Source organism: Vipera ursinii (genome assembly GCF_947247035.1).
Source record: "Vipera ursinii genome assembly, chromosome: 3".
NCBI classification, from domain to species: Eukaryota; Metazoa; Chordata; class Lepidosauria; order Squamata; family Viperidae; genus Vipera; species Vipera ursinii.
Window position 1 is genome coordinate 81,293,853 of NC_139516.1, and position 26,056 is coordinate 81,319,908.

General features: G+C 37.1%; 1 protein-coding gene and 1 long non-coding RNA gene across 3 annotated transcripts; one reads left to right on the plus strand and one right to left on the minus strand.

Moving 5' to 3' along the window:
* Positions 1 to 1,137: 1,137 nt before the first annotated feature.
* Positions 1,138 to 24,354, minus strand: KYAT3 (kynurenine aminotransferase 3). Of its 2 annotated transcripts, XM_083358487.1 has the most exons (14): positions 24,307 to 24,354; positions 20,857 to 20,957; positions 18,464 to 18,522; positions 16,397 to 16,541; positions 15,141 to 15,290; positions 12,869 to 12,955; positions 11,436 to 11,561; positions 11,194 to 11,314; positions 7,228 to 7,304; positions 6,181 to 6,270; positions 4,882 to 5,068; positions 3,696 to 3,769; positions 3,323 to 3,409; positions 1,138 to 2,277 (listed from the first exon to the last, which is right to left on the minus strand). In XM_083358487.1, the coding sequence occupies exons 2-14, from the start codon at positions 20,953 to 20,955 to the stop codon at positions 2,221 to 2,223; spliced, it is 1,359 nt and encodes a 452-aa protein (XP_083214613.1). In that variant the 5' UTR covers positions 20,956 to 20,957; positions 24,307 to 24,354; the 3' UTR covers positions 1,138 to 2,220. The 2 variants fall into 2 exon arrangements, with proteins under 2 accessions (XP_083214613.1, XP_083214614.1); XM_083358488.1 differs by lacking the exons at positions 20,857 to 20,957; positions 24,307 to 24,354 and adding an exon at positions 20,374 to 20,846.
* LOC310637884 lies at positions 13,424 to 17,677 on the plus strand. Its single transcript, XR_014491989.1, has 3 exons — positions 13,424 to 13,578; positions 16,241 to 16,337; positions 17,219 to 17,677. It is a non-coding gene; the product is annotated as an uncharacterized lncRNA (long non-coding RNA).
* Positions 24,355 to 26,056: the final 1,702 nt, after the last annotated feature.

The window sequence follows — 26,056 nt, forward strand, 5'->3', positions numbered from 1 at the left end:
TTTCACCTTCCATGGGTGAAACTGAAGTCAGTACTCATTCTCCTTGCCACTCTCATTTATTTATCCATTGTATCCATACAATGGGATGGCTGTTCTGGGTAAAAAAAAAAAAACACCTGCTCACATTCTGTAGATTTTTCCCACAATAACTGCCCTGTGAGGTCAACTGAGGGGAGAGAGTTGACACGCCAAAGTCACCCAGCCGGCTTTCATACCTAAGATGAGACTTTTAATTCAGTCTCCTGCTTTCTAAACCCAGTGCATTAAGCACTAGACCAAACTGGCTCTCACACGCATGTGAACACTTATGCAAGATTTATCTTGTTGACCTTGTGATTTTATTTATTTTTGCCATTTTGGTGACAAAATTGGCTAAGAGCATGTACAACTGATCTTAGCGAGACGCAAGGCAGAAGAAATGCATACGGTTGCATGATGGTGCAGGTTAATGCATCTGAAAGTAAGCTACATTCAATTAACTTCTGTGTAAATATGCATAGGCTTGTTCTGGAAGATCTGCAGTCCCATGCATTTTATAAGAAGAGCACATGGGAAATAACTTCCAAGTACAAATACATAAGAAAGAACAGATGTGCTATCTAAATTAGGCAACTAGTTGCTCAGCAGATAAAGGATGGGACAATCAAGCAGAAGGAGGGGGAAACCTATACACTGAGAGATGACTTTCTATAATGGTCTGGGAGCTGGCATAGGTTCCCCACATTGTACCTAGTCTATGTGATTCTGTGCTGGCATTGGTAAATGCTTTTGATGGGACTGCTCAGCAATCTGCTCCTCCATATTCTCTTGAAAGCTAACTGGGAAGTCACTTTGGTCATGGGAAAAAAGCTAAGCATTAGGAACCAAACTGACCCAGCTAGATAATAATGCTGTCTTTCATATACAGCCAGTTTGGTGTGATGGTGAAGATGCTGACCTACAAGTCAGGAGACTGTCAGATCTAGTCCTGCCTTAGGCATGAAAGCCAGCTGGATGATTTTGAGCCAGTCATCCTCTCTCAACCCAATCCACCACACTGGATTGTTGTTGAGGACAAAATAGGAGGCAGAAGTACTACTGGTAGGTAGGTTTGTTTATATATTAAAAAGCAGGATAAAAATATAAGAACAGTAACAACACTACAAACCTATTGTAACATACGTTCACATTTTTTTCCCTTACCCATATTATTTTTCTTCTTTAATTAAACAAGAAAATGAAGAAAGCCACTCTATTTCTATAATAGATTTATTATGTTTTTGAACATATATAAAATCAATGAAAACAATCAGGTTAAGATTTATGACTATACACTTTTATTTGTTAAATAAATCATTTTATGCCATAAAATTAGTTGATGATTCTTAATATTTTAACATAAAATGGTAATCATTGGAAACAGCCAGTTAAGACATATGACACATCTCATTTTGTGAACTAAAAAATAGATAAAAGGACACAGGGAGATGAAAAAGCCAGGTAGTAAAGTAATCTGGCTTCTCTTTTCTATAATAATTCATCATATTTCTTTTACATTCTTTATATTACATTATTAGCTCTATGTATTAAAATTATATCTGTACACATATTTCATATGTGTATTTGTTTATGTAATAATTATGTACATTTATGTATTGTTACTTTGTACTTTGATTTCTATCCTGATGACATCCAGAATTTTTCCATTAAAAATGCAGAAGCTCCAGTACTTCTGGTTTTTACAATCTGGAGAAATTAATATTTCCTAATATTTTGAAGGTTGAACTTGAAGAATTATGCCATAGTAATATGCAAGAAGCTAAAAATAAAAGATTGGCAATTTACTATTAAATCGTATAGGTGTAGTTTTGGTTCTTTAGAGAAAGAATTTTATTTTACAAATGCTAGTGCCAACCTAATTTATTCGAATTTCATATGAAAAAGTAGGGGTCCCCAACCTATGGGCCATGGCCCAGTACCGGGCTGTGGGCTTTTGACCAGCGGGCCGCAGAAATGGCTGGCCAGGGCACGCACGTATTGGCACACACGTATGGGCACACTTCCCCCCCCTCACTCGCACTAGAAATCTACTGCTATTACGGAAGTATGGAAGATGCCAGTATCAACAACTTTTAATTATTAATGCTAAATATCCAGCAGATGGCAGTATATTGTAATCTTAAAAAAAAAGTTGGGGTTTTTTCTTCTTCTTTTGGATGATGGAAGCTGTTTATTTCTAGGTCATTGTTTCTTCCAATTCTTCAGAATCATTTCTGCCGCATCTAGTGTGCTGTCTTTCTGCCAAGAAATGCCATGAAGGTTAAAATCAAGGTTCAGTCACAGTATGTGATATTAAAGAGCACAGAGAGAAAAAAAGTGATTTGGTTACAGTACAGCAGGGGTGTCAAACTCGATTTCATTGAGGGCTGCATCAGCGTTATCGTTGCCCTCGGGAGGCTGAGAAAGCGTGGCCTGGGTGGGTGTGGCCAGGTGAGTGGTCGTGGCCAGGGTAGGTATGGCCGGGGTGAGCATGGCCAGCTCGATTGTCATTCACGTCGGGGGACCACCTATGAAGGTGTGGGCGAGGCTGGGGGGATCCAGGGGTCTCTGGCAGAGAGGGCTGGGACCAGAACAGGCACCAGGGACTGATCTACCAGAGGAGCCTTGCCAACCCTTTTGAGCTGCGTGGGGGGGCCCTGGATGTCTGCGCAGGCTGCCCGGAGCCCTGGGCGAGGGGGTACCCCGCCCTTGAGCTCCTGGAGCACTCACTGGAAGACAAGGTTGGACGGTGGGGACCAAGTACGCAGGGGCTACGGCATGGCAATGACAGCGACCGGCTGGGCTCCCTCACCACAGCCCCACCGTCTGTCTTTGCTTGCCCATGGCTGCCACAGCTGGGATGGGTAAGGTGGCCAGCCAGCAAGTCTGACATATGGCCCTTGTGTTTGACATGTCTGCAGTAAAGTGAATGTCACCTTTATAACAAACCAGGAATTCAGTTTACTCTTGATAAATAAATGGTTGTCAATGATCTAGCTGCTAGCCTAGGAGTCAGCAGCAATACGCACATTCTCAAATGGAATCATGAAAAATAGAAATTTACCAGAAAGAAAATGACCGTATTCAATACCCTACTCCTGAAAAGTCTTCCATACTCAAATGAATACTTTAGAATCAAAACAGCATTTTGTTTCTAAGCAACATTTTTGGGCTTAGAAAAAAACACAATGTTAAAATCATAAATATGATTTGGAAATGAATAGTAGCAGTATTTAAAAACCTTTACACAGTTAAATTAGAAAAGAAAGGAAATTCTGTAAGATCAATAGACTGTAGAACTTACTTTGATGAAGCAAAAGCGTACAGATTTTTCAAACTGAGCTTTGGTTTCTGGGCTACAAAACGAACTCAGAGGAATAGCTGACATTTTCTGAAAAAACAAAACAGAATTACAAGCTTACAGTACATTAAAAAGGATTTAATATATGGAAACTGTTTAATTTTTTTTGGATGTTTTGTTTCCATTTTTGCTTCTGGTAAGGAAGAGCTTTCCTATGTTAAACACCAAGGTCCACAATTGGAGATAAAAAGTTCTTCAAATGTATGGACATATAACTTTCCACTGCACCTCTATATCAGGATGACCCATTTCAATTTTATTTAAAATATTGTAGTTGAATAATTGAAATAGGAAGGAAAAAGAAATCGGAGCCTACCTTAGATTTCATCATCCATTTCACAAATTTATAATCATAAGGTTTCCCTTTTTCCATGTCAGATAGATCTATACCTAAATAAAATAAAATAAAATAACTTAGCAGATTCCCAAATTTTCCTTTTATGTAGACTAGTACATAGTCACTGAAATATTTTGAGGACCGCCATACAAATCAGAAATTAGTGGCCTGACACTCATGAACATCATGGTGCACTTTTTGTAATAAGAGTTGTCAAAGTTTGGAATATTTTACCTGTTTCATTTATCACAGTTACTAACGTTCATAGTTTTATCTCCAATTTAACTTCTGTGGGCCTCACACCATAAGAGGGCGTTAAGGGGGCATGCGTAAATGCACTAGTGCAGGGGTCCCCAACCTCTGGTCCATGGACCGGTACCGGGCCGCGGCATGCCAGCAACCGGTCCACACAAACAAGTAAAGCCCCATCTGAGGGATGCAGGCAGCACACAAAACCACGCCCCCTCTGGTCCATGGAAAAACCTCTCTCCACGGAACCAGTCCCTGGTGCCTAAAAGGTTGGGGACCTCTGCACCTGTCACATTTTAAATTTTCATTTTGCTTGTTCAAATTTGTAATTTTTTGTTTGATGAATAAACATTAAGCAAACATCTGCAGAACACTTAAATGTTCTTAAACCACGAAGCTATCAAGCTGAATATTTTCTCACTTACTGTTCCAAACCTCTGACTGCAGAACTCAGGTACCTTCATTATAGGTAATCCTCAACTTACAACCATTCCTTTAGTGACTGTTCAAAGTTAGAACAACACTGGAAAAAGTGACTTATAACCATTTTTCAGACTTAATGACTGCTTCAGCTTTCCAATGATCATGTCATCACTTGGCAACTGGCATGTATTTATGACAGTTGCATTGTCCCGTGATCACCATTTGCAACCTTCCCAGCTGGCTTCTGACAAGCAAAGTCAATGGGAGAAACCCAGATTCACTTAATGACCACGTGATTCACTTAACAGCTGTGATAAATGGGACAAAACTCAAGTTAACTGCCTTGCTTAACAACAGAAATTTGGGGCTCAGTTGTGGTCATATGTTGAGGACTACCGGCATAGATTCCTTTCTCCTGTTACCTTTCTAATGCAGCTTCAGTTCTGTTGAAAATAATCTCCTCCCTGTGCCATAAATTAAGAATGTCACTAACCTAGCTTGGACACATCAACAATCATAAAATATCCTCCCTCTGGAATAACAGGGTTTAATCCAACTTCCAGAAATATCTGAGCCATTCGGTCCCGTTTACTTTCCAGCTCTCTAGGCAAGGAGTAGAAATAGCATTCCGGATCATCCATGCGTTTGTAATCTAGCAAAAAGCTTTGGGCTACAGCCTCCTGAAAAGCCAAACCCGTTAAGAAAAAGTTGAAATAATCAACATAAACAGAGATATATGAGATAATAGGTTTAATATTTAAAATGTTATCTTTAAAGCTCAAAATTGTAATTGTTTTTCACTAAGAGTGCCCAAGAACATACATATTCCATTAACAAGAAACCCAATGGACATTCTTCTAACATTACGCTACATTTGTTTGTACACTTGTTTTCTTTCAATCTTCAGCCTCATTATTTTAATTAATTCAATTTGTATCTGTTTTCAACTTTTGTCAATATTATTCCAACTTGTTTAACCAGGTTTATTTATTTTTATTTATTTTATTTATTTTATTACATTTATATACCGGTTCTAGAATAATATAAAATTATGAAGGGATCTAAAAAACTTTCATAATTTTTAATTATGAATAAAATCTAGGTATCTATTCACATTCCTCTCTTCTTCCTTGCAAAAAGGAAGAAGTGTCCCAAATATTTATAAATCTTAAATCTAACCACAAATATACAGAACACTACACTCTTAAAGGTTGTACTGTATATAGGTGACGCTTTGGCAAGTTAAAATTGTCTATAAAGCTACTGGATAAGATTAAAATTGTCTATATGGACTACTGGATATAATTGTCTATAAAACTACTGGATAAATTTCACGTTAGCAAACTCTTGTAAAATGATACTCTGTTCCATTCCAGTCTTCATTTCTCAACAAATGAAAACTGAAATGGAGTAGATTTTCATTTTCTCAGATAACAGAGAAATGGTTATTTATTCCAGTGCTGATTCATATTGGGCCTATTCATTGAAGAACCCACCTACTATTATGATTTAGCGTACAGGGTATCTTATATGGATTTGCAATATGCATTAATATTTCACCTAGATTAATAAATGTTAAAAAGATCTATATTCAAATACCAATATCTCTAGGCCGTCTAACCACTGAAGCACAGCATCGTTTATATGGAGAGAAAAAAATCAGATAATCCAGTTTCAATTTGCATCCATACATTTCTTTCTAATCAATTTTAAATCCTTTCCAAACTTCTGACTTCCCAAATGGTACAAGATGTTTTATAAAAACATTTCCTTTGTATGCTTTTGTACTTACTTGTAATGGGGTTGGGCATGTATAAATGGTGTTTTGTTGAACCACCTGCAAGTGCTTTATCAGATGTGAGGGACCGATAGACCAACCGAGCTGAAATAAAAGATAAAATGTGAATTACTTGTTGACTGTTTATTTACTTTTAACAAAACAAAAAATGCTAGGTGTTTGCTCCTTTCATCTACGTCATGATATATACACTGTACCTGTTTTGCAGATAAATTCGCATTAAGTTATAATATACAAAAAAACATGTATTTTCCCACACAAACCCCATCCGTCATTGATAGGCAACTGATACACTTAAGAGAAGAATTTTCTTTCCAGCTGATGAAAAATTTTCTCCCTAAATCTTTTAGGAAGTTATTATTGCATAGCGGAAGACAATAGAATGAGATATTCTGCAGTTAACCCTTTATTTAAAAAGATACTTTTTTAAAAAAAACAATCAAGAAAAAAGGAAAACTACACTATCTAGAATTAAACATCTATTTTATAAAGAAGCGAGATATATAATGATCTCAAAAAATACATTTACATACAGCATTTATCTCTCTATAATTTCCACAAATTATATTAAAATTCCCCTATGGTCATGCCCATTTGAGACTTAATAGAGATCTTAAAATATTTGTATACATATGGGACTTATATATGGGATTTCCTCAATTTTCATTTCTGAATGGAACCTTTCATGATGTATTTCACTGTTGTGGTAATGTCCCAAATGTCATCAGTATATTTTCAACATGGCTGTGAAGAAGAAAAGATCAAAATGCCATGCAGGAGCATGGTCTGGAATTAGATACCCATCTTTAAATTCAAACTAGAACTGTCATATGAAATATACAGCTGGGCATATATTACTATTTAAGGTTGATACTAAAAATTTCTTAACTTCAGTTCATCCCAGCCTTTAATGTTTTAAAATGTCTTTGGGTTTATATAATTTGCAAATATTGGTCTACATTCACTAATGTCAATATTCTAATTCAACACTATCTCAATATATGACTTTTCATGGAAGCAATTTCTAACTAAATCCATTACCTTCCAGCCAGTTACGCTGTATGTTTTCCCAGCACTTCCTATTGTTATTGTTCTCTCCCACATTCCAGGCAAAGTAGCTGTTCATATTAAAACAAGTTTGATATTTTATTTATTAAAATTTATATTTTGCCCTTCTGGTGCACGGTCACCATTTAGGGCAGTGTTAGCAATTACATTCTGCAGAGATACCAAATTTCACTTTACAAACAGACATCCATTAAAATGACAGCACAAAGAGGGGTAGAAATACTTTTATTTATGGATCAATAAAATAAATTCAGAGCTGTAATTAATGAACTGGAAGAAAGTATCCGACAAGGTAAAATGATTTTTCCAAAGTTCACAAGGATATGCATAATAAAACCTTTCCATAATACAAATTAGCACTGAATTAAATCAGTCTTAAACTGCCATTCTCCAGATATGAGTTGGCTAGCTATTGGGGGCATATTGGAATGTATTGGGACGCCCACAAATAGCTTGCCACGTGTTAGGGAAGTTGGCCCCAAAGCTGGCTATTCTATTTTAGCAGTAGATTTAAATATGAAGGTTATCACAGCACATTTGTTATATGAAGCAACAGACTGAATGCATTTTCATATCCAATCAGATTCAAAACTAATATCGGTAAGACAACATACAGATTCAGATCAGCACTATCCCTATGGCACTGTCAGGAGAATCCTCGTTTACAATATGCATTAAGTTTGTCAGCACAACTTCCATTTTGCAGAAGGCAGATAAGAAAAATGATTTAGTATTCTGCCCTAGAGGAAACTATCTTGATGACAACACAAAGAGTATACCGATTCCATGAACTATCACTCACAGCCTCTATTAAGGAGGTATTGGAGAAACACAACCTGGTGCTGTAAATTGATGCAATACTCATTTTGTATTTTCATGATATATGTGTCACTTCAACTGATGGAACATATGAAACTTAATATAACAACTCTGTCTCTAGGGAGAGGATTTATGTTCTCTTCCTTGTATAAACTTCACATACCAAAATAAATAAGCTAAAGAAAGATAGCTTTCTAGAAAAAAAAGGATTAGTTTGCTCAGTTTATAAACATAGCTATCTTTTATACCTAGGTTTTATGATCTGAAACTGTTCCATGGGATATGCTTAAAAGTAACCAAGAAGAAAGAAGTGTACGTTAACAACAACTTCACCTCAAATATTTTATACTGCGTTTTCTACACATACTATGTGGTGCAATAAAAATGCCTTATGAGATTATACTGTACCACACACACACACACACACACACACACACACACGCACAGAGAGAGAGAGAGAGAGAAATAAATTTACATAAAGAATATGACATTCTTTACATAATATCTTATAAAATAATGTAATCAAACAGTATTTGCCGATTTGACCTCTTTTCTTAGGCCTTTGGCAAATATGATTGAAGTTCCCTTGTTGTTGTCCTTTCATTTGTTCCCATCAGCATTTGTTATCTCAGCCATCTTTGTTCTGCAATGTTTTTTCTTGTTTTTATGTTTTTAACTATTTGTAAACCTCCCAAAGTCACTGGCAGCATATGAATTTAATTGAATAATTAATGGTAGTAATACCAATGAAAATATTCAATTACTTTTGTCAAGAAGCAGTTTTTATTTCCCATTTAAATATAAAATTTCATTAATGATTTACAGCACATAATAAATGCCAAATTATTATGGATTATAGAAAACACAAACAACCAATTAGGGAAGGACGTGACAAGCTCCCCCATTGCTGGATGCATTTAAATTGAGGCATATACAATAGCTATCTTCCAGAAATATTCTGGCACTGAACAAAGGGTTAAGCTTCAAACTTCTCCTTCCAACTCTTTTATTATTTTATGAAAATAATTTAGCATACAGAGATTCGGCTTTTACGGTGTGAATGCTTTCATAGACATTTCAGTGAATGTATGGTTTCATTTTGCTGCAATACAGTCAGTCTGATTTTCTTTTTGTAACTCTCATGTTTCCCTGCCACCGTTTCTTCTCTTTGTTGTTGTTGTTGTTTTTCATTTAAAAGCAGCTAAGGAGAAAAGATGGAGTGGCTGCACAAAACCTTTTGACTGGTGGGACAAAGAATCCTTTGTGTGGGAACATCCAAAGTGGATGAAAATAATGAAGCTTGAGTGGCTCAGACACAAAAAAGATAAGTGCATCCAAGGTGTACCTACACCTCCACTGCCTGGGAAAAAGATGGAAAGAAAAAGAATTTCATCCAAAGTAGAATGAAAAAAAGTCTCCAAAAACTGCAGGCTCTGAAATATATGCTGTAAAAAAAAACCAGATGGATTTCAGACACCTCCTTTTCTAATATCAAATGAATCAAACCTTGCAAATCACTTCATCCCACCTACTGGGTGAATGCATATCTAATTAGAACTGATGGAGTTTAAAGTACTAAGAATAAATCACTATACAGAGCAGAACGTCATACAGTAATCATTTTGCAACTATATGCTTTGGGGCTCTGCCAGCAGGAAGAAAATCAGGAGTTAAAATATTCAGTTACCTTTGGATAACCAAACAGTAATTCATCAGCACAATTTGAATGTATCAAATAATGTTTGGATGAGTTTTGGCTTGGAAGCTACATAGGGTCAGATCTGATTACCGGTACTACCTGCAAAAGAGATCACCAAAGAGTTGTAAGCTAGACTGGGAAACCCTTGAAGAAGGCAATTTGACAAAAGACCCTTCTGCATATCTGCAAATGACATTAATGTATGCATGCAATTATCCCCATGAGTTCAACTCAGCTTGAGAACTTCTTTCATTGAATGATGTAACATTTACATATACTGTATAATGATAACAACATTTTGTTGAATTATAGGACTTGTACGTTAAGTCAAATACTTAATATCCTTCAACTTCAACATCATTTTCTGAAGCCGAATGTGTGTTCCTTTTTGCCTTTTTAAAAAATTTGTTATAATTAACAGGCAATATTTCATTAAATAAGTGAAGAGGGGGCGAATAGGACAACTTGCCCCAGATGATTCTCCCCAGCAGTCTCGCCGCAGCTAACTCACCTGGCCAACTCATCCCGGGACAACTCGCCCTAGCCTAGGACAATTCAACGCAGAATAATTCAAGAAAGGGACAAGCAGAATTGCAGCTCACCCCGGTCTCCAGGACTTCTAACTTAAGAAGGTTCAAGCCGAAAGCAAGACAAGGCTCGCTGCAATTCACTTGTCCCTCTCTTGAGTTATCCTGTGTTGAATTGTCCTGCAGTGAGTTGTCCCACAGCAAGTGGGTCATGGCGAGTCGGCCACGGCAAATTGTCCTAGACCAGAGGTCCCCAATATTTTGGGCACCAGGGACAGGTTCCGTGGAGAGAGGTTTTTCCGCGGACTGGAGGATGTGTGGTTTTGTGTGTTGCCTGCATCCCGTGGATGGGGCTTTGCTTGTTTGTGTGGACTGGTTGCTGACATGATGCGGCTCGGTACTGGTCCACAGACTGCGGGTTGGGAACCCCTGTCCTAGACCCTATCCATAGCCCTAAGCTATAAACAGTTTTTGATTTAGAATTATATGCAAATCCACCTAATATGATTTATTTAATGTAAATCAGACCATTATACACATCCTGGTTAAAGTACACAGGCTTAGCATTACCTATGAGTACAGACCTGTTCTCAAATATTTAATTATTTAATCATTCATTCCTTTATTCATTCATTCATTCATTAAATTTATATGCTGCCCATCTCACTCTGAAGAGCAAAATATAAGGAGATATAAACATGTTTATAGTTTAGTTGTTCCAACAGCTAAATTCAAAACGTTTTATATTTTTAAAAAAATATATTTTTACTGATAGTTTTTTGAAAATTACGATGCAACATTCTTTATGTAAAATCTATTTCTTATAAACAGTAACTAAAATGTGTATTTAGATTTCTCATCATGTACTATGTATACCATTTTAATTTTTAGTACCTATTTTAATATGTTTATTTCCAGTATAAACTAGCCATTCATACACCTCATCACTGATGCACAGTGTATCATATTTAATGCAGAGATCAGCAATTATCTGGAGCTCTTCTTTTGTGTAGACCTAAAATGAAAAGGGAGAAACATGCTGGTCAGTATATTCAGTATATATAAAGTGTATGTATGTATGTATGTATGTATGTATGTATGTATGTACAAAGCAAACTTCAAAACAGGAAGCTCACCTTTCCTGTGGGATTATGAGGGGTATTCAGTATAATAGCTTTAGTTTTGGAATTAAATTTATTTGCAAGCTCAGTAGGATCCAAGATCCAATCAGCACTAGAAGTAACTTCTCCATTCACAGATTTCTGGAATAAAATAGAACATAGTTTATTAACTGCTAGGACTGCCCAGTGCCAAATCTCCTAAGCTGATAGATTTCATTGTTATCCAGACCCAACAAACAAAATCAAATGAATCATAAATAATTAGACCTCTCTCTGTCTCTCTCCCTCACAGTGACCATATTTTCTTTTAAAAAAATGAAGTAGAAAAGGGGGCAAATATGAAAGAGGTTCATAAGGATAAAAAACTGTTAACTTTTTAACTTTACTGAAAAATGCCTGTCAATGATTTGACACATTTTTTAAAGAATGGCCTATTCTAGAGCAAGATTTGAGTTGATGGATTCCATGGCAAAAATGGGCCCTTCCACTACTTGCCATATCATGAGAAGACAGATGTGCACATGTGGCCCCAGCCATTGAAAATATTTCTCATGTTTTGTTCAACTGCTAATTATTTGCCCCCCCCCTCAGGTTCAGATACATATCATCGCTATTCAAAAGAACAGCTTGCTTGGAATTGAACCACAGATTGCCTTATTTTTCACTCACACTCAAATGTACATATTGTAAGCAGTTTATAATCAAAGCAGCTGAGCCAAGATCCCAATACACTGAAGAAACTGATAATGCATTTATCTGATTGCTGACCCCTTGTATTACCATACATGTATTTTATCTCTGCGTTTTCCTTTATCTATTTTATCTCAGAACCAGATCATATATCTTATTTTTGTTTTATCTGATATGGTCGTAAGATTCAATTAATAAACTGTAGTCTACTCTACTGTACCTTTACTTTACTTTACTAAGGAAAACTCAAGAGCAAAACCAAGAAAATAAATAAATAAATCTGAAGATCAGCTTTCTGAAATAAAGGGCTGTCTTTTATAATAAAGGATATGCGGTCGACTGCACACGTATAGGAATCGGCATGCAAAACTTTCACAGTGATAAGATGATTTACTACTATTACAGAAAGCTGTACATTCTTACATTCCAGTGTAGATATCCCTATATGGACAGATGGATGAGAGACACCAGCAATATTAAAATGAGATGGGGTACAGAATTAAGAAAAGGATATCACAATACCACTATTTATTTTTAATTAATTCTGAAGCAAATGTTTTCTTAATTTCTTATGTTTTAGGTAAAGAAATAGGAAGGGTCATCGCTATCAGACCAGATATTCAAAATGTAGCAAAGAATTAGAAAAGCTCTGGATATTCACCCTTCCCTTTCTTTTTTCTTCCCACAAAGCTTTAAAGACCAATTCAGAAGCTTTCTTCCAACTTTTCTTTTCTTGTCACCCAAACCACAGTACTCACATTTCTCAAAGATATAAAAACAGGTGTGGCTCCTGCCATCCTCACCATGGGCTCATAGCAGTCATAAAAGGGTTCAATTATTATTACCTAAAACAAAGGTAAGCTACATGAATCAGAAATTTAAAAACTGAGCTACCTTTTTTCTAATGTCAGGAGCAGAATTTAGTCTGACTTAAATGATAATTTTACACATTTGTAAACATTTCCTGTATTAAAGCAAAGTCTTTTGGGAGCAGCAAAGAGGGATGCTATCTCAGATAACAGATTTTTCTCAGTCTCTTTTTGTAAAATATTATAGCTACAGTATTGCAAATTTAGAATCAATGTGCTAGGCGTGAAAGACCAGATCTACCACGTGAAGATTCAATTAACCTGATTTAATCCTAAAACCTTATGCAAAAGGAATCTTCTTAACCAACCGCTAGCATCTAGTTAGATCAGGGTCAACAGCACTCAAGGGGGTTTGGACTTAGCTTGTGGCTATGTAGGGATTCCAGGCTGATTCCTCTTTTCACTCTGCCCCTAAGTTCTGCCATTCCTTCTCTTACAGAATGAGAAGTATGGAAGGAAATAGAAAATAACAGATTAAGAGGTGATGTCTGCATTGCGTGTGCTGGAGACAACATGAAGGAATTGGAGACACAGGTAGTCCACGGCTTATAATCACAACTGGGACCAGAATTTCCACTGATATGCAGGGCAGTTACTAAGTGAGTCATACCTGATTTTACTACCTTTTTGCCACCACTGTTAAGAGAATCACTGCAGTTCTTAAGTGAATGATGAGGTCATTAAGGGAATCTGGCTTCCCCACTGACTTTGGTTGTCGGAAGCCAACTGGGAAGGCCACAAATGGTGATCACATGACCTAGGAATGCAGCAAGCGATGTAAATACATGCTGGTTGTTAAGGGTCTAAATTTTGATCTATGACTACGGGGACACCGCAGTGGTCGTTATGGGCATGGAATAGTGGTAGGTCACTTTTTTTTAGTGCCACTGTAACTGTGAATAGTTGTTAAATGAATAGTTGCAAGTCAAGGACTAGGTGTATATAATAGAGAGAACAGGACTGAATAGTGAAGAGAGACTATGTATACGAGAGAATATGGCATGTGTATAAAAAGCCATGATTTCACTGTCAGATTTCCCCTGAATGAATGAATGAATGAAATTACTTACTGGTATATATGCTAATTTTGAATCTATCCTAATTTTACAAGAACTGAAAGAAATTGCCATTTCTGATGGTCTCATATCATCACAAGCAAAAGACAATAAAAAAGCTGAAATCATCTCAAATTTAGAGAAATCAGCATCCAGTTTTTAAACATTGTGAAATAAAATTTACCAGGGGCTTAAAACTACTGTAGATTGCTAGAAAATCCATGACAGAATGTTGCCTTATTAGAATCTGCTTTTAACTGTCTTTAATGTTATATTTTCGAAAGCAAAAAGCATTACCCAAGGCCAAGATATTAGCTAGTTGTGAAATGGCTACCTGTATGTGTTAGTTTGGCGGGTCAAATCCAGAGTGCCGCGTAACAGAGTGAGCGCCTGTTACTCGTCCCAGCTTCTGCCAACCTAGCAGTTCGAAAGCACGTAAAAATGCAAGTAGGAAAATAGGGACTACAGTGGGAAGGTAACAGCGTTCCATGCGCCTTTGGCGTCTAGTCATGCCGGCCACATGACCACGGAGACATCCTCGGACAAGCGCTGGCTCTTTGGCTTTGAAACGGAGATGAGCACCGGCCCCTAGAGTTGAAAACGACTAGCACGCATGTGCGGGGGAACCTTTACCTTTACCTTTATGTGTTAGCCTGCAGATAAAGCTACAGGAACAGGACCATTTTTTAAAAAATAGGTGGGGGAATGACAGAAAGGGAAATCCTCTTTAACCCAAAACAGATTTCTATGCATCAAAAGAGCCAGTTTGTAGTAGTGGTTAAGGTATTGGCCTAAAAACCAGGAGACTCTGAATTCTAGTCCCGCCTTAGGCATGATAGCTAGCTGGGTAATTTTGGAGCAGTCACTCTCTCTCAACCCAACCCATCTCATAGGGTTGTCATTTTGGGGAAAATAGGAGGAGGAAGAGGTATTATGTGGGCTTATTGCCCTGAGTTACTTATAAAATAACAAAAGCAGGGTAAAAAATATTTAGTTTAAAAAAAATAAGGAATGATTTGAGAAACTGCATTTAATTTCAACACTGGTTTTTAATAAAAAAAATATAAACCAGTTATTTTATAACAGGAATTATTACAAAGACTTACTTCATCTTTTGCTTCGATAAGTGCCTGCACTGCACTAAACAGGGATCCATACGCCCCTACTGTCACCAGAATGTCAGTGTATGGATCAATTTTTTTTCCACAAACTTTTTCATACACTTGAGACAGGACTTTCACCAATGGTGGATGACCCTGAGTACATTTTTTTAAAGAGAGGAAAATAGTTAATAAGAACCCAGAAAAATACCAGCTATGTATGAGTAATGCATGCATTAGTTCAAAACACAAGAAGATAGATCATAAATCCTTACAGCCCAAGTTTCCAAACTGTGTACCGCCCCAGGACACAACAAACCAACAGGTGTGTCATGGGATATTTAAATGTTTTGCTATGTCCATTTGCAAAACTGGAGTTTTAGCAGTATTTTGGCTGGGGAATACCACAAAGAAATTACTGAAACACTCAGGGTGCTGTGAATCAAAAAAAATTGGAAACCTCTGCCTTAAAATAACTTCCTTTTTACAACCCTGTAGTCCCTATTCGGGGTAGAGTTGGGGTGAATGGATGGAGCTTAGTGTTTATTGGCCAGGTACCCTTCCTGATGCCTATGTGGAGTTCACAGCAAAAAAAAATATCTTTTCATCCTAGAAGAGAAATATCTGCCGCTACCTGGGATTGAACTCTTAACCTTCCAAATGGAATGGGAGGCAAACATCTTCACCACTAGGTCACCGCACTGTTCTCAATCTCTGCCTTAGAATATTGTGACTTAATAATTGTATTGAGGCCTTGATAGCTCTAAATATCAGAATATATTTTTGTAAAAGATGGGAAAATGTTAAATTAGATGAAATAACCTAAGAAAACATACCAAGATCAAATCCACCAAAACTATTTACTCATATAAACGCTCTTATTAATTACATACATATACTGAGTCCTGCAAAGCATGTTGCTTTATTATCATCATCAAACAGGGAAATGAACAGACTAAGGTTTGAACAGAAATTCATATTTCAAGTATTTCAGTGTGGTCTGAGAAATTCTGGGAAATCCACACTAATTTAGTTTAATGTATTAAACATGTTGTGTGGATGGATGAAATGGGAATTAACTGCAGTTGCACATAACTCTCATTTAGATGATGAAGACCAACCACAGAACGGAACCTTGTGTTTCTATTCAAAATAAGAATCCCAAACTGGGAAGGAGAAAGAAACCAACTGAGAAACATTCAGGTTATGTATTTCATCTAAAGTACTGTTTTTAGAGAAAGTCTGGCATGTAATGTACTCACAAAACCCCGGGTATACTGGTTCAGCATATCCACCGATGATGCTTTTGCTAATTCTTCTTTTACATAGTTAGGAGGAGATATATCTGGAAATCCTTGTCCAAGATTAACAATAGTGGGATCTGCAGCAAGTTTTGTAAATTCCACCCTACGGAACATAGAAATTATTGCAATCCTATTAAATCCCCCAAAAGCCGAGCTCCACTTCTGTGGAAAGCATAACACAAAAATAGCAACAATGTACATTTTTTCCCCAAATTCAAATATTTTGTGTCGATAGTCAGAAACAGTCTAAAACAACTGTTCTAACCTTACTGGAAGTGAATCCAATGCTGTTCTAACGATTCCGGAAATATTTTGTGCTCAAAACTGCTTTCTTCCGTCAAAAAATCAATTTGGAACTGTGGACATTTCTGAAATGACCAGAAAAGAACCAGAATACCTCCCATAAGGTTTAAGGATCTGTTTCGAATTCACAGCATCCTTTTAAACTAGACTACAGCAAATTACGGTAAGCTTCATAGTGGCCAACCAACTGCATCAGAAAGGCCACTATTCTCCCCTCAGATTACTTCAGAGGTAGTCCCCACTGCCGTCAAGACTAACAGCCATTGATCCACATGACAACCATGAATTGGTCCAATCTTTTTTTGAAATCAGGCAAGCTGGTAGCAAGCACATCTTGGAATACTGAATTCAAAGCTGAAAACATGTATTAAAACATATTTCCAAATACCTATTGGAATAATCTTGTTTTGGGTAGTTTTTAAGCAGTAAAGTTGAAACAAAGGGTATTTATTTGTTTGTTTTTTGTTTCATTAACAGGTTCTGTAGCTGAAAAAAAAATGGCTTATTCAATCCCTTAAAAAGGTAAAGGTTCCCCCGCACATGCGTGCTAGTTGTTTCTGACTCTAGGGGCCAGTGCTCATCTCCGTTTCACAGCCGAAGAGCCAGCGCTTGTCCGAGGACGTCTTCGTGGTCATGTGGCCGGCATGACTAGACGCCAAAGACGCACTGAACGCTGTTACCTTCCCACCGTAGTGGTCCCTATTTTTCTACTTGCATTTTTACGTGCTTTTGAACTGCTAGGTTGGCAGAAGCTGGGACGAGTAACAGGCGCTCACTCTGTTACACGGCACTCAGGATTCGACCCGCCAAACTGCCGACCTTCTGATCGACAAGCTCAGCGTCCTAACCCACTGAGCCACCGCGTCCCATATTCAATCCCTTACCCATATATTTATTCCTAACATCCTTCTTCAATTGAATAATTAAACATTTGGCGAACGGATAGAATTCTTATTCAATATCTTGGCTACGCATTTATTCTTACTACTAATTGTACACTAAATTAATCTTTACGCATCTCTAGTAAAAAATTTTGTTTAATTTCTGGTATTATTTAATGCAAGTATATGAATAGAATTCAATAAAGATAAAATCAGGAAACATGCCAACTCCTGGGAATGTAAAGCAGGCATGTCAAACCCGCAACGTCCCGTGACATCACGCAATGTATTGGGACTTTTTTCCCATTGCCAGAAATGGGGTGGGCGTAGTTTCAGCGTGACGCATCTGGCCCACAGGCTGGCAGTTTGACATGCCTGATGTAAAGGATGGGAAAAAAAAGTTGTGAGATGAAAACTGCCAACTTTCAGTTGACTTCTGTAGCTGCACCCTTAACAGCAGCATGCTGTTCAATTATTATTTAGAAATTTATCTCCTTATGACATAAACCATAGTATTTATTTATTTATTTATATTTAAATTTATATACCGCCCTATTCCCGTAGGACTCAGGGCGGTTTACAGGGAAAATCAAAAGTTAAAATACATCATATACAATTAAAAATGATTAAAACTAAGATTAAATTAATCCCTGAACTTAACTAAAACCCCATTAATTAAAAATTAAAACCCCTCAGTATACTGATTTCTGCAACCAAAGTGATATGGAAGGCACAAATGCAGATGAAAAACTAATTACCCTACAGGCATTCTCTTTAGAAGCTGTAATGCTCTGTGGTTTGTTTATAGATTAAATTAATGCTTTCATCCATTATTACTTACCACATATTGTTATCAAGCCCTTCAATTCGTTTAGCATTTTTGTGCTTGAAGTTCATGGCCTAGCAGCAAAAAAAAAAATAATCAAAGGGACAAAAGGACTTTTGTTAGAGCCAAAAATACCATATTATTAGATGGCATGTTAATGTGTGCTACTTCTCCTTTTGTATTTCCCTCTAATTCTGATCTCCACCTATGAAACAGCATAAACTACAACTAATTTCATTTAACACAGAAGAAGCAAACAAGAATGAAAGTAGGCACATCCTGTATGAAAAAGTACTAGAACCAAATGAATTGAAACTGGATGTAAGGAAAAAGAATGTGGAGGCTGCTTTGAACAGTGTAGAGATACTTGGAAGAAGTTTTTTTTTTATTTTTAATTCCATTTATATCCCGCCCTTCTCCGAAGACTCAGGGCGGCTTACAAGCTTAGCAGTAGCCTTCATTCTATGTATATGCCTGCTTATTAGGGCTTTCACACACCCCCAAGCGGCATTATTACAAAGTCAGCTTAATTGCCCCCAACAATCTGGGTCCTCATTTTACCTACCTCGGAAGGATGGAAGGCTGAGTCAACCTTGAGCCTGGTGGGATGCGAACCTGCACTAATTGCAGGCAGCTGGTGTTACTTAAGGAGGCATTAGCCCTCTGCTCCACCAAGGCTCTTAGTATGAGAACAATGTTCACTGGATGCTGAAGAGAAGAAAGAAGTTGCGGATAAGAATAAATGCATGTACAGATTGCTACAAAAAAAAGGATAAAAAATACAGTATTGTAAATATATCTCCGGACAAAAAATTACAGAGAAAGTAGTCAAAGAAAACAAGGGACAGACAGGTTTAAAAGAGAAAGAACAGACACATAAGTGACTCTGAATGAAAATTTTAAAAATCATTTTGAGAAAGGGTGAATGACTAAACAAAGAGGTTCCAGCAGAGTGGAACAAAATTTAACATACAAATCATAAAATATTTTGGGATAAAAATGAAGAAGTGCCCAAATGCTGTTATTTTGAGATTTATTGTTGTTGTTGTTAGTTGCGAAGTCGTGTCCGACCCATCGCGACCCTATGGACAATGTTCCTCCAGGCCTTCCTGTCCTTGAGATTTGAAAATGATATACAGGTAGTCCTCATGTAGCAACCACAACTGGAACCAGCAACTCAAAACTCAATCATTAAGCAAAGCAGTCACTAAGTGAACCATAATTGTGCTTATGATCTTTTTTCAGCTTTTCTTTGCTTTACAGACTGCAATGGTCATAAATGAGAGGATTGATCATAACGTTACTTTTCCATCCCAATAGCTTCCATCATAACTGCCGGCAGTCATCAAACAAGGCAGTCACTAAATGAGGACTACTTATAAACTATCCTTGCTTCCAGCAGATTGATACACCAATTAATATATTGCCTTTATTCTTTAAATTTCTCACTTTTCCCTTTTATTAAGTCTAATCTAAGTATAGAACTCCATTGGTCATACATCCCAACCTGAAACCAACAAATCCTGAATAATTGAGATAATATATGAAAAAAATATTTGCTATTCTAGCTCTTTCTCTTAATCGTTTAAATATTAAGAATTTTTGCATCGTTATAAAAAAATTATAAATCAAGCAAAAACATCAAAACCTTTTATTATAATACCAAGATATTGATGCTAATCATTTTAACAGTTCCTCAACAAAAAAATATCAAAACAAACTATGTAACCAGAATGCCAAATGTAGAGAATGATATCTCAAGAGAATTGCATGGAGTTTACTTGACAGAGCAGTGCTAAAATCTTAAGATTCCAACATAAAAGTGACAAGACAAACATACACACTGAGGTCAATTGTTTTAAAGGTTTCAAAGTACAGTAATTGCATCAAGAGATATCCACACAGAACTTCTATGTCAGCTGTACCTTCTTTGATTGCTCGTAGACTGGTTGAGAAGATCCTTGCATGAAGAGCCAGCAGTGTCAATCACTAGTCTAATAAATACTGTTTTGCATTTAAACAGAGACCTGTGGGAACCTCAACTGCACATCTAAATAGAGCCTCAGAGAAGTTAAAAGAAAAATGTAGAAAAAGTTTCTTCTCAATCAAATGCTTTGTCCTCCCTTACTGCTCAGAAAGGCCAAATTTAAGGTATTTTTTTCATTTTAGTTCAGTTTTCCCATGTTTTTTTTAAGATACTACAGTAATGCCTCCATCTCTTTGCACCTTCTATAAATGAGATGAGAAACTGAAGTTATTATGTTTCTTATATTGGCAGTATTTGTAAGTAAGGATGTTTTTTTGCCAGAAATTCAAGTTATGCTGTGCAAGATAACTGCCATTAGTGATTCAATAGTAAAACAAATGTATGTGTGATTATGAAATCTATGAAGAGACGGAATACATACTGAGCAAGCTGAAAACCTGAAGCCTCTCAAAGAGTAATTAATCTTCAGTAGATTTGTTCTAATGCCAAGACACTTGAAGTACTGATGAGCTAAGAACATTCCTGTGTAACAATAAGTTTTAAGAATGTAAAATAACACAGAGATACAACAGAGTCAAAGAGGCAAAAATTGTATTATATTTTAAAATATTTTAAAACGAACACACACAGTTAAATTTATATAATACATTTTGGTAATCAACCAACAAATAAGAAATGGGAAATGAGAAATCAAGAAACATGAGGAAATTAGGGAGGGATATACCTACTTGCTGCACTTGTTGGATCAGAATGCAAGTGCAAAATATAGTAAATATATTTAGAAAAAAAGCAATAGGATCAGAATTAACTCTACTGGAAAGTTTATCACAATTTATAGACAGGCTTCATCCATTGATAGTCATAATTTCTTAAAAGGGAATAGAGCACATTGCATTAAATTTTCTGATCCCGGTATAAGATCTGAATTGTTGAGCTCTGATAATGGATCCAAATTCATCTTTGCTCTCCAAAAAAAGAGAGAAGAGAGCTGAACTGAGGAAGGCATAGAAAAGGGCAATTATAACAATCAAGGAGTTGAGTGTATTTTAGGCTCATGATAGACAATTCTGCAGATGCAAACCTCTTGTCCACTGGGCCACAGGTGTTTGTGGGTTGCAGCAGTAACCAAGGAGTTAAAAAAAATCATCAAGGCACCCACAACCATACAGTCAAACCTGCCCCATTGGCTATGCAAGTGATAACAAAATACATATACAAAAGAGGTATACATATACAAATACATATAGTTGCTCAATTAGAGCTGTCTCTTGACTTTTTAACCCATATCCCAACACTTCTGATGAGTTCACAGAAGCTGATACTGGACATAACATACCTGGCACAATTTGGTGTTTTTTTTTCCTATTTTGTTAATACAATAATAAAAAAAGAGTTTTGTATTTTCTATTTGAGCAAGAGCTCTATGCAACCAGATAAGCCCAAAAGCTTCTATTGCCTCCGTTATAAATGCAGAGGAAAACACATGAATTAATTATATTAACCAGCATTCTCTATCAGGCCAACAATCAGGGGTGTCAAACTGCTGGCCCAAGGGCCGGATGCATCCTAGCGACACCGCGCCGACCCCATTGCCGGCAATGGAAAAAAAGTCGTGATACATTGCGACATGTCATGTGACGTGGCGAGTTTGACACCCCTGCTCTAGCTGGTAGATCTTTTCTCCAAATTGTCCAAGCTTCACTTTAGGAAATTTCACATTCTCCTTGAACTAACAGTTCAGAAGTGTAACATTCCCAACCTATCTCGGGGTTACTAGCTATCTTTGCAGCAACCAGTGGGGGAAAAAATCCACACACAGTATCATCTACACATCCTTTGTGAGATGCTACATATCTCTTCATCTTTCCCCCAAAAAATCCCTTCTTCCCTTTTTAAGGACTCTAACTCTGCTAACTCAGCAACTACCCCTCTGATCTTCAAGGAGAAAAAAAATTTCTATGGGTAAGCTATCTCTTATTTTCAGCTAACCAGAATAGAGTGCCTTTTTGGATTTATGGATGGCTATCTGACAAAATACTAAAGAGCCACGGATGAGAGCAAAATATTACTATTTGTTTCAATAGATATATAGCTATACAATAAATAGTAGAGAGATTAATTAAGTGGTCACTCATAAAAAAGTGGAAATCCGATATGGAATTAATTTCAAGGAAAAAAAAATGTTTTCCATGGGAAAGCAAGATGCACTCTCTTTGTATTGATTGCCCTTTCTCATTTTACATTTCGCCCAAAGCACAAGAATGAAATAAAGGTTAGTCTTACCAAGTGAAGTTTTCAGATTATTTTGGGTGCAAATCAGGGAAGAACAAGGCATCATTTAAAGAAAAAAAAAACTTATCAAAATTTATTTGGAAATAATTATGTCACTTCTATCCAAACAAATCTCTGCAATTCAGGACTGACTTAATATAGAGGGGAAAAAGCAGCAAATCACAAGTCTGAAATAACTTAGCTTAATTTCCTCAGAAGATCTATAGAAAAAGAGTTCCAAGAAAGTATTGGAGTGACTCTAAGTATTGAGAATATGGGTTTTCCTAAAAGCTAAAAAGGGAGTCCTGATGTTTATATTAAAATAATAGTATACTCATGTTATTCTCTTTCAAGCTAAGTAACTTTACGCAAAATACAAAAAGCAATAAATATTATGTCAAGCAAGTCATAAGGAAACAATATATAAATTTAGTTTACATCTTCATTCATTATACCTGTTTCAATTGTTCACACTCTGTTTGCAAAATCCTTAAATCAACCCTAATAAACCCTTTTGCTCTTTAAATGTCCCAACTCTCTCTCTTTCAGGATTTCTCTACTGTCTCCTACTATGACTTTCTCAGTTTTCCACTTTCTCTCAATCAATTTAGTTCATGTATTATTATTTTTTGCCAAATCTTAGCATGTTTAATGTTGGTAAACCCACTATTCATCCTTCCTTCCTTCCTTCATCACTCATTCTTTTATCACCTTGTATTTTCTTGCTTTATCACATGTATTTCTTAAGTAACTCATTTCCACCACATTCAATTTATTTTTATGATTCTCCTGACTACATATTCAGCCTTAGTCTCCCCCCTTCTAAATATATCATGCCCTGTTAATAGTAGGGACAGTTTGGGCACATTTACAAGCAGCTTCCTGGAGTTATTTTTATGCTAAATATAGAAGACAGCCTCCTTTTTTTATATAAAAGGAACTCTGTTGTTGTTAGTTGCGAAGTCGTGTCCGACCCATCACGACCCTATGGACAACTTTCCTCCAGGAACTCAGGAACTCTACTGACCCTTATATCCTGAAATGCTTCTTTTTGTTGCAAATCTAAGTTGGTAGGGATTGTATAAGAATAAACTTAGAAAAATGCTTTGCTATTGTGACAAGACGTAGAACTATGCTGAGCTCAGTAACTAAATTTATAACAAAAAGGAAATCAAATATAAAGCTGGATCTCTCTGTGGATTGGGTACTAGAACTGCCAGCCAAAGCATATCCTCCCAGTTCTTATTTTGTGGGAAGGAATCAGGAGTGAGGATTTTGGGAGGATGGGCAGATCTCATAAAACTCATAACCCTACCTATAAGAAAATACTCATCTGGCAGAACGACAGGTTTATGAATATATAAAGGCTGGTTTTCTTTTTTTTAAAAAAATCCATTTCCCGAAGAGGCCATCTTTCCTCTCGTTAATTCTTGCCTCTTCGCTCGGCAAGAGACTAAGGAGGCTTTTATAACCACAGAAAGTAAGGAACAAAAAAAAACAACAACCCGGGGACGCGCTTCACCTCCCCTCGACGCTGAAGCAGCGACCTCTAAAAGTTTTGCCCCTTTCTGCGTCCAAATCAACCATGCTGCGTCCTTACCTCACACTTGTTTCCCCTCTTTCCCCGGATATGGCGTGTTCCTTCCCGAAGAGGCGCTGGAAACAAATTGGCGAATTGCCGGGGAGGCTCGGCTCGGCTCGGCTTGCTTGGAGTCCTTTATCACAAGTTGCCCAACATGACGCGAGAGTGACCGGAACCCAAGACCCCGATCGCAGACCATAGTTCTGGATCTATTTTCACAGACCAGACCATTTAAAACTAAGGACCGAACAGGCTTCCCCCCCCTTTTTTTTTTCTTTTGCAAATAGAAATCAGACGTATACTATCGCACCTGTAGGCAGCAAAACTATCAAATATACAGTGTAGATTAAGCAGCGAATAATACAGTCTGCTGCAATTTTCTTCAAATAATGATACCTATTTTTAGCAGAGGAGAACTAAGTTTGTAAATAGTTTTTAATTAAAGCTGAAATCTGATTTTGTGGAGAGAGAGAGAGAGAGAGAGAGAGAGAGAGAGAGAGAGAGAGAGAGAGAGAGAGAGAGAGAGAGAGAGAGAGAGAGAGAGAGAGAGAAAGAAAGTGATGTCCTTCTCCTGTCTGTTTCAAACTTACAGATTGTCCTGGAAAATTAAATCTGTGTTAGACCCCATACAAATTATTCCAGTGTTCTTCAGTAAACAGTCTGAAAGAGGATGGCATCATTGCTATTTGTAAAAGATGCTCGGTATGAGCACATTCTCCCAGCCATCCCTAGTATCTGCTTCCATACAATATGGATGCAGGTCCCCATCCACCCCACACCCTGAGGTCAGCCTGTAATTGAGGAACCTGAATTTGTAGCTGAGGGTTCAAATAAGGGGTCCTTAGTGCTCTCTGAGGTTGGTTGTTTTCCTGCAAAACATTCCATTACCAAACTAGGTAACATCATCAGATTTGTTCCTCTGCCAGCATTTTCTCTTCTACTTACAACATCTTCTGCTGAAGCAAGTTGTGGCTTACTTATAAACTAATATAGGTGGAAATTTAAAAATGCTAATAAATAAATAAGATCACCATGCAGTATGTTGGACCAGTTGCTGGATATGATGCAACCTGTGTAGCAGTTAGCTAGGATCTTCATTTGTGCCTGTGCTTTGGGTTGGCTCTCTTCCACCAACCATGACCACATGCTCCTTCAGCATTTGCCTACGTGAGGATCAGTCTAAGACAGGGGTGTCAAACTGCCGACCCATGGGCCAGATGCATCATGCTGAAACGGCGCCCACCCCATTGCCGGCAATGTGGAAAATGTCACAATACATCGTGACATGTCACATGATGTTGCGAGTTTGACACCCCTGGTCTAAGAAATCACTACAATTTTTTTCCCATCTCTTTTTAAAATCTTCAGGTCAGTTGCCCCATAGCAATCCGCAATGTTCAAATAAGCCATCTCTTCCTTATTTCATTAATACCAATTGCTCGTTTCCCAATGCTGTCCACTGATCTAGCAACTGTAACAGTGTATCCCGATTCATGATGCAATTTATATCTTCATCTTACCATTGCTATGACAGCCCAAACAATCATCAATACTTTGGATGATAATTTGGGTGATGCTGAGGAATTTTGGTGCCACAGGTGTTTTATTCCTCCATGTGGAACTGTGGTAAACATAGAACTTCAAAGGATTTTTATTTTTTTGCGAAGTAGGACCTCCAATCTAAAGACTGTCATGCAAGCCAACATACATTTGCCCATATTCTACTTTATACAGGATATATTGGCAAAGACAGGTAGTACTGTATTTA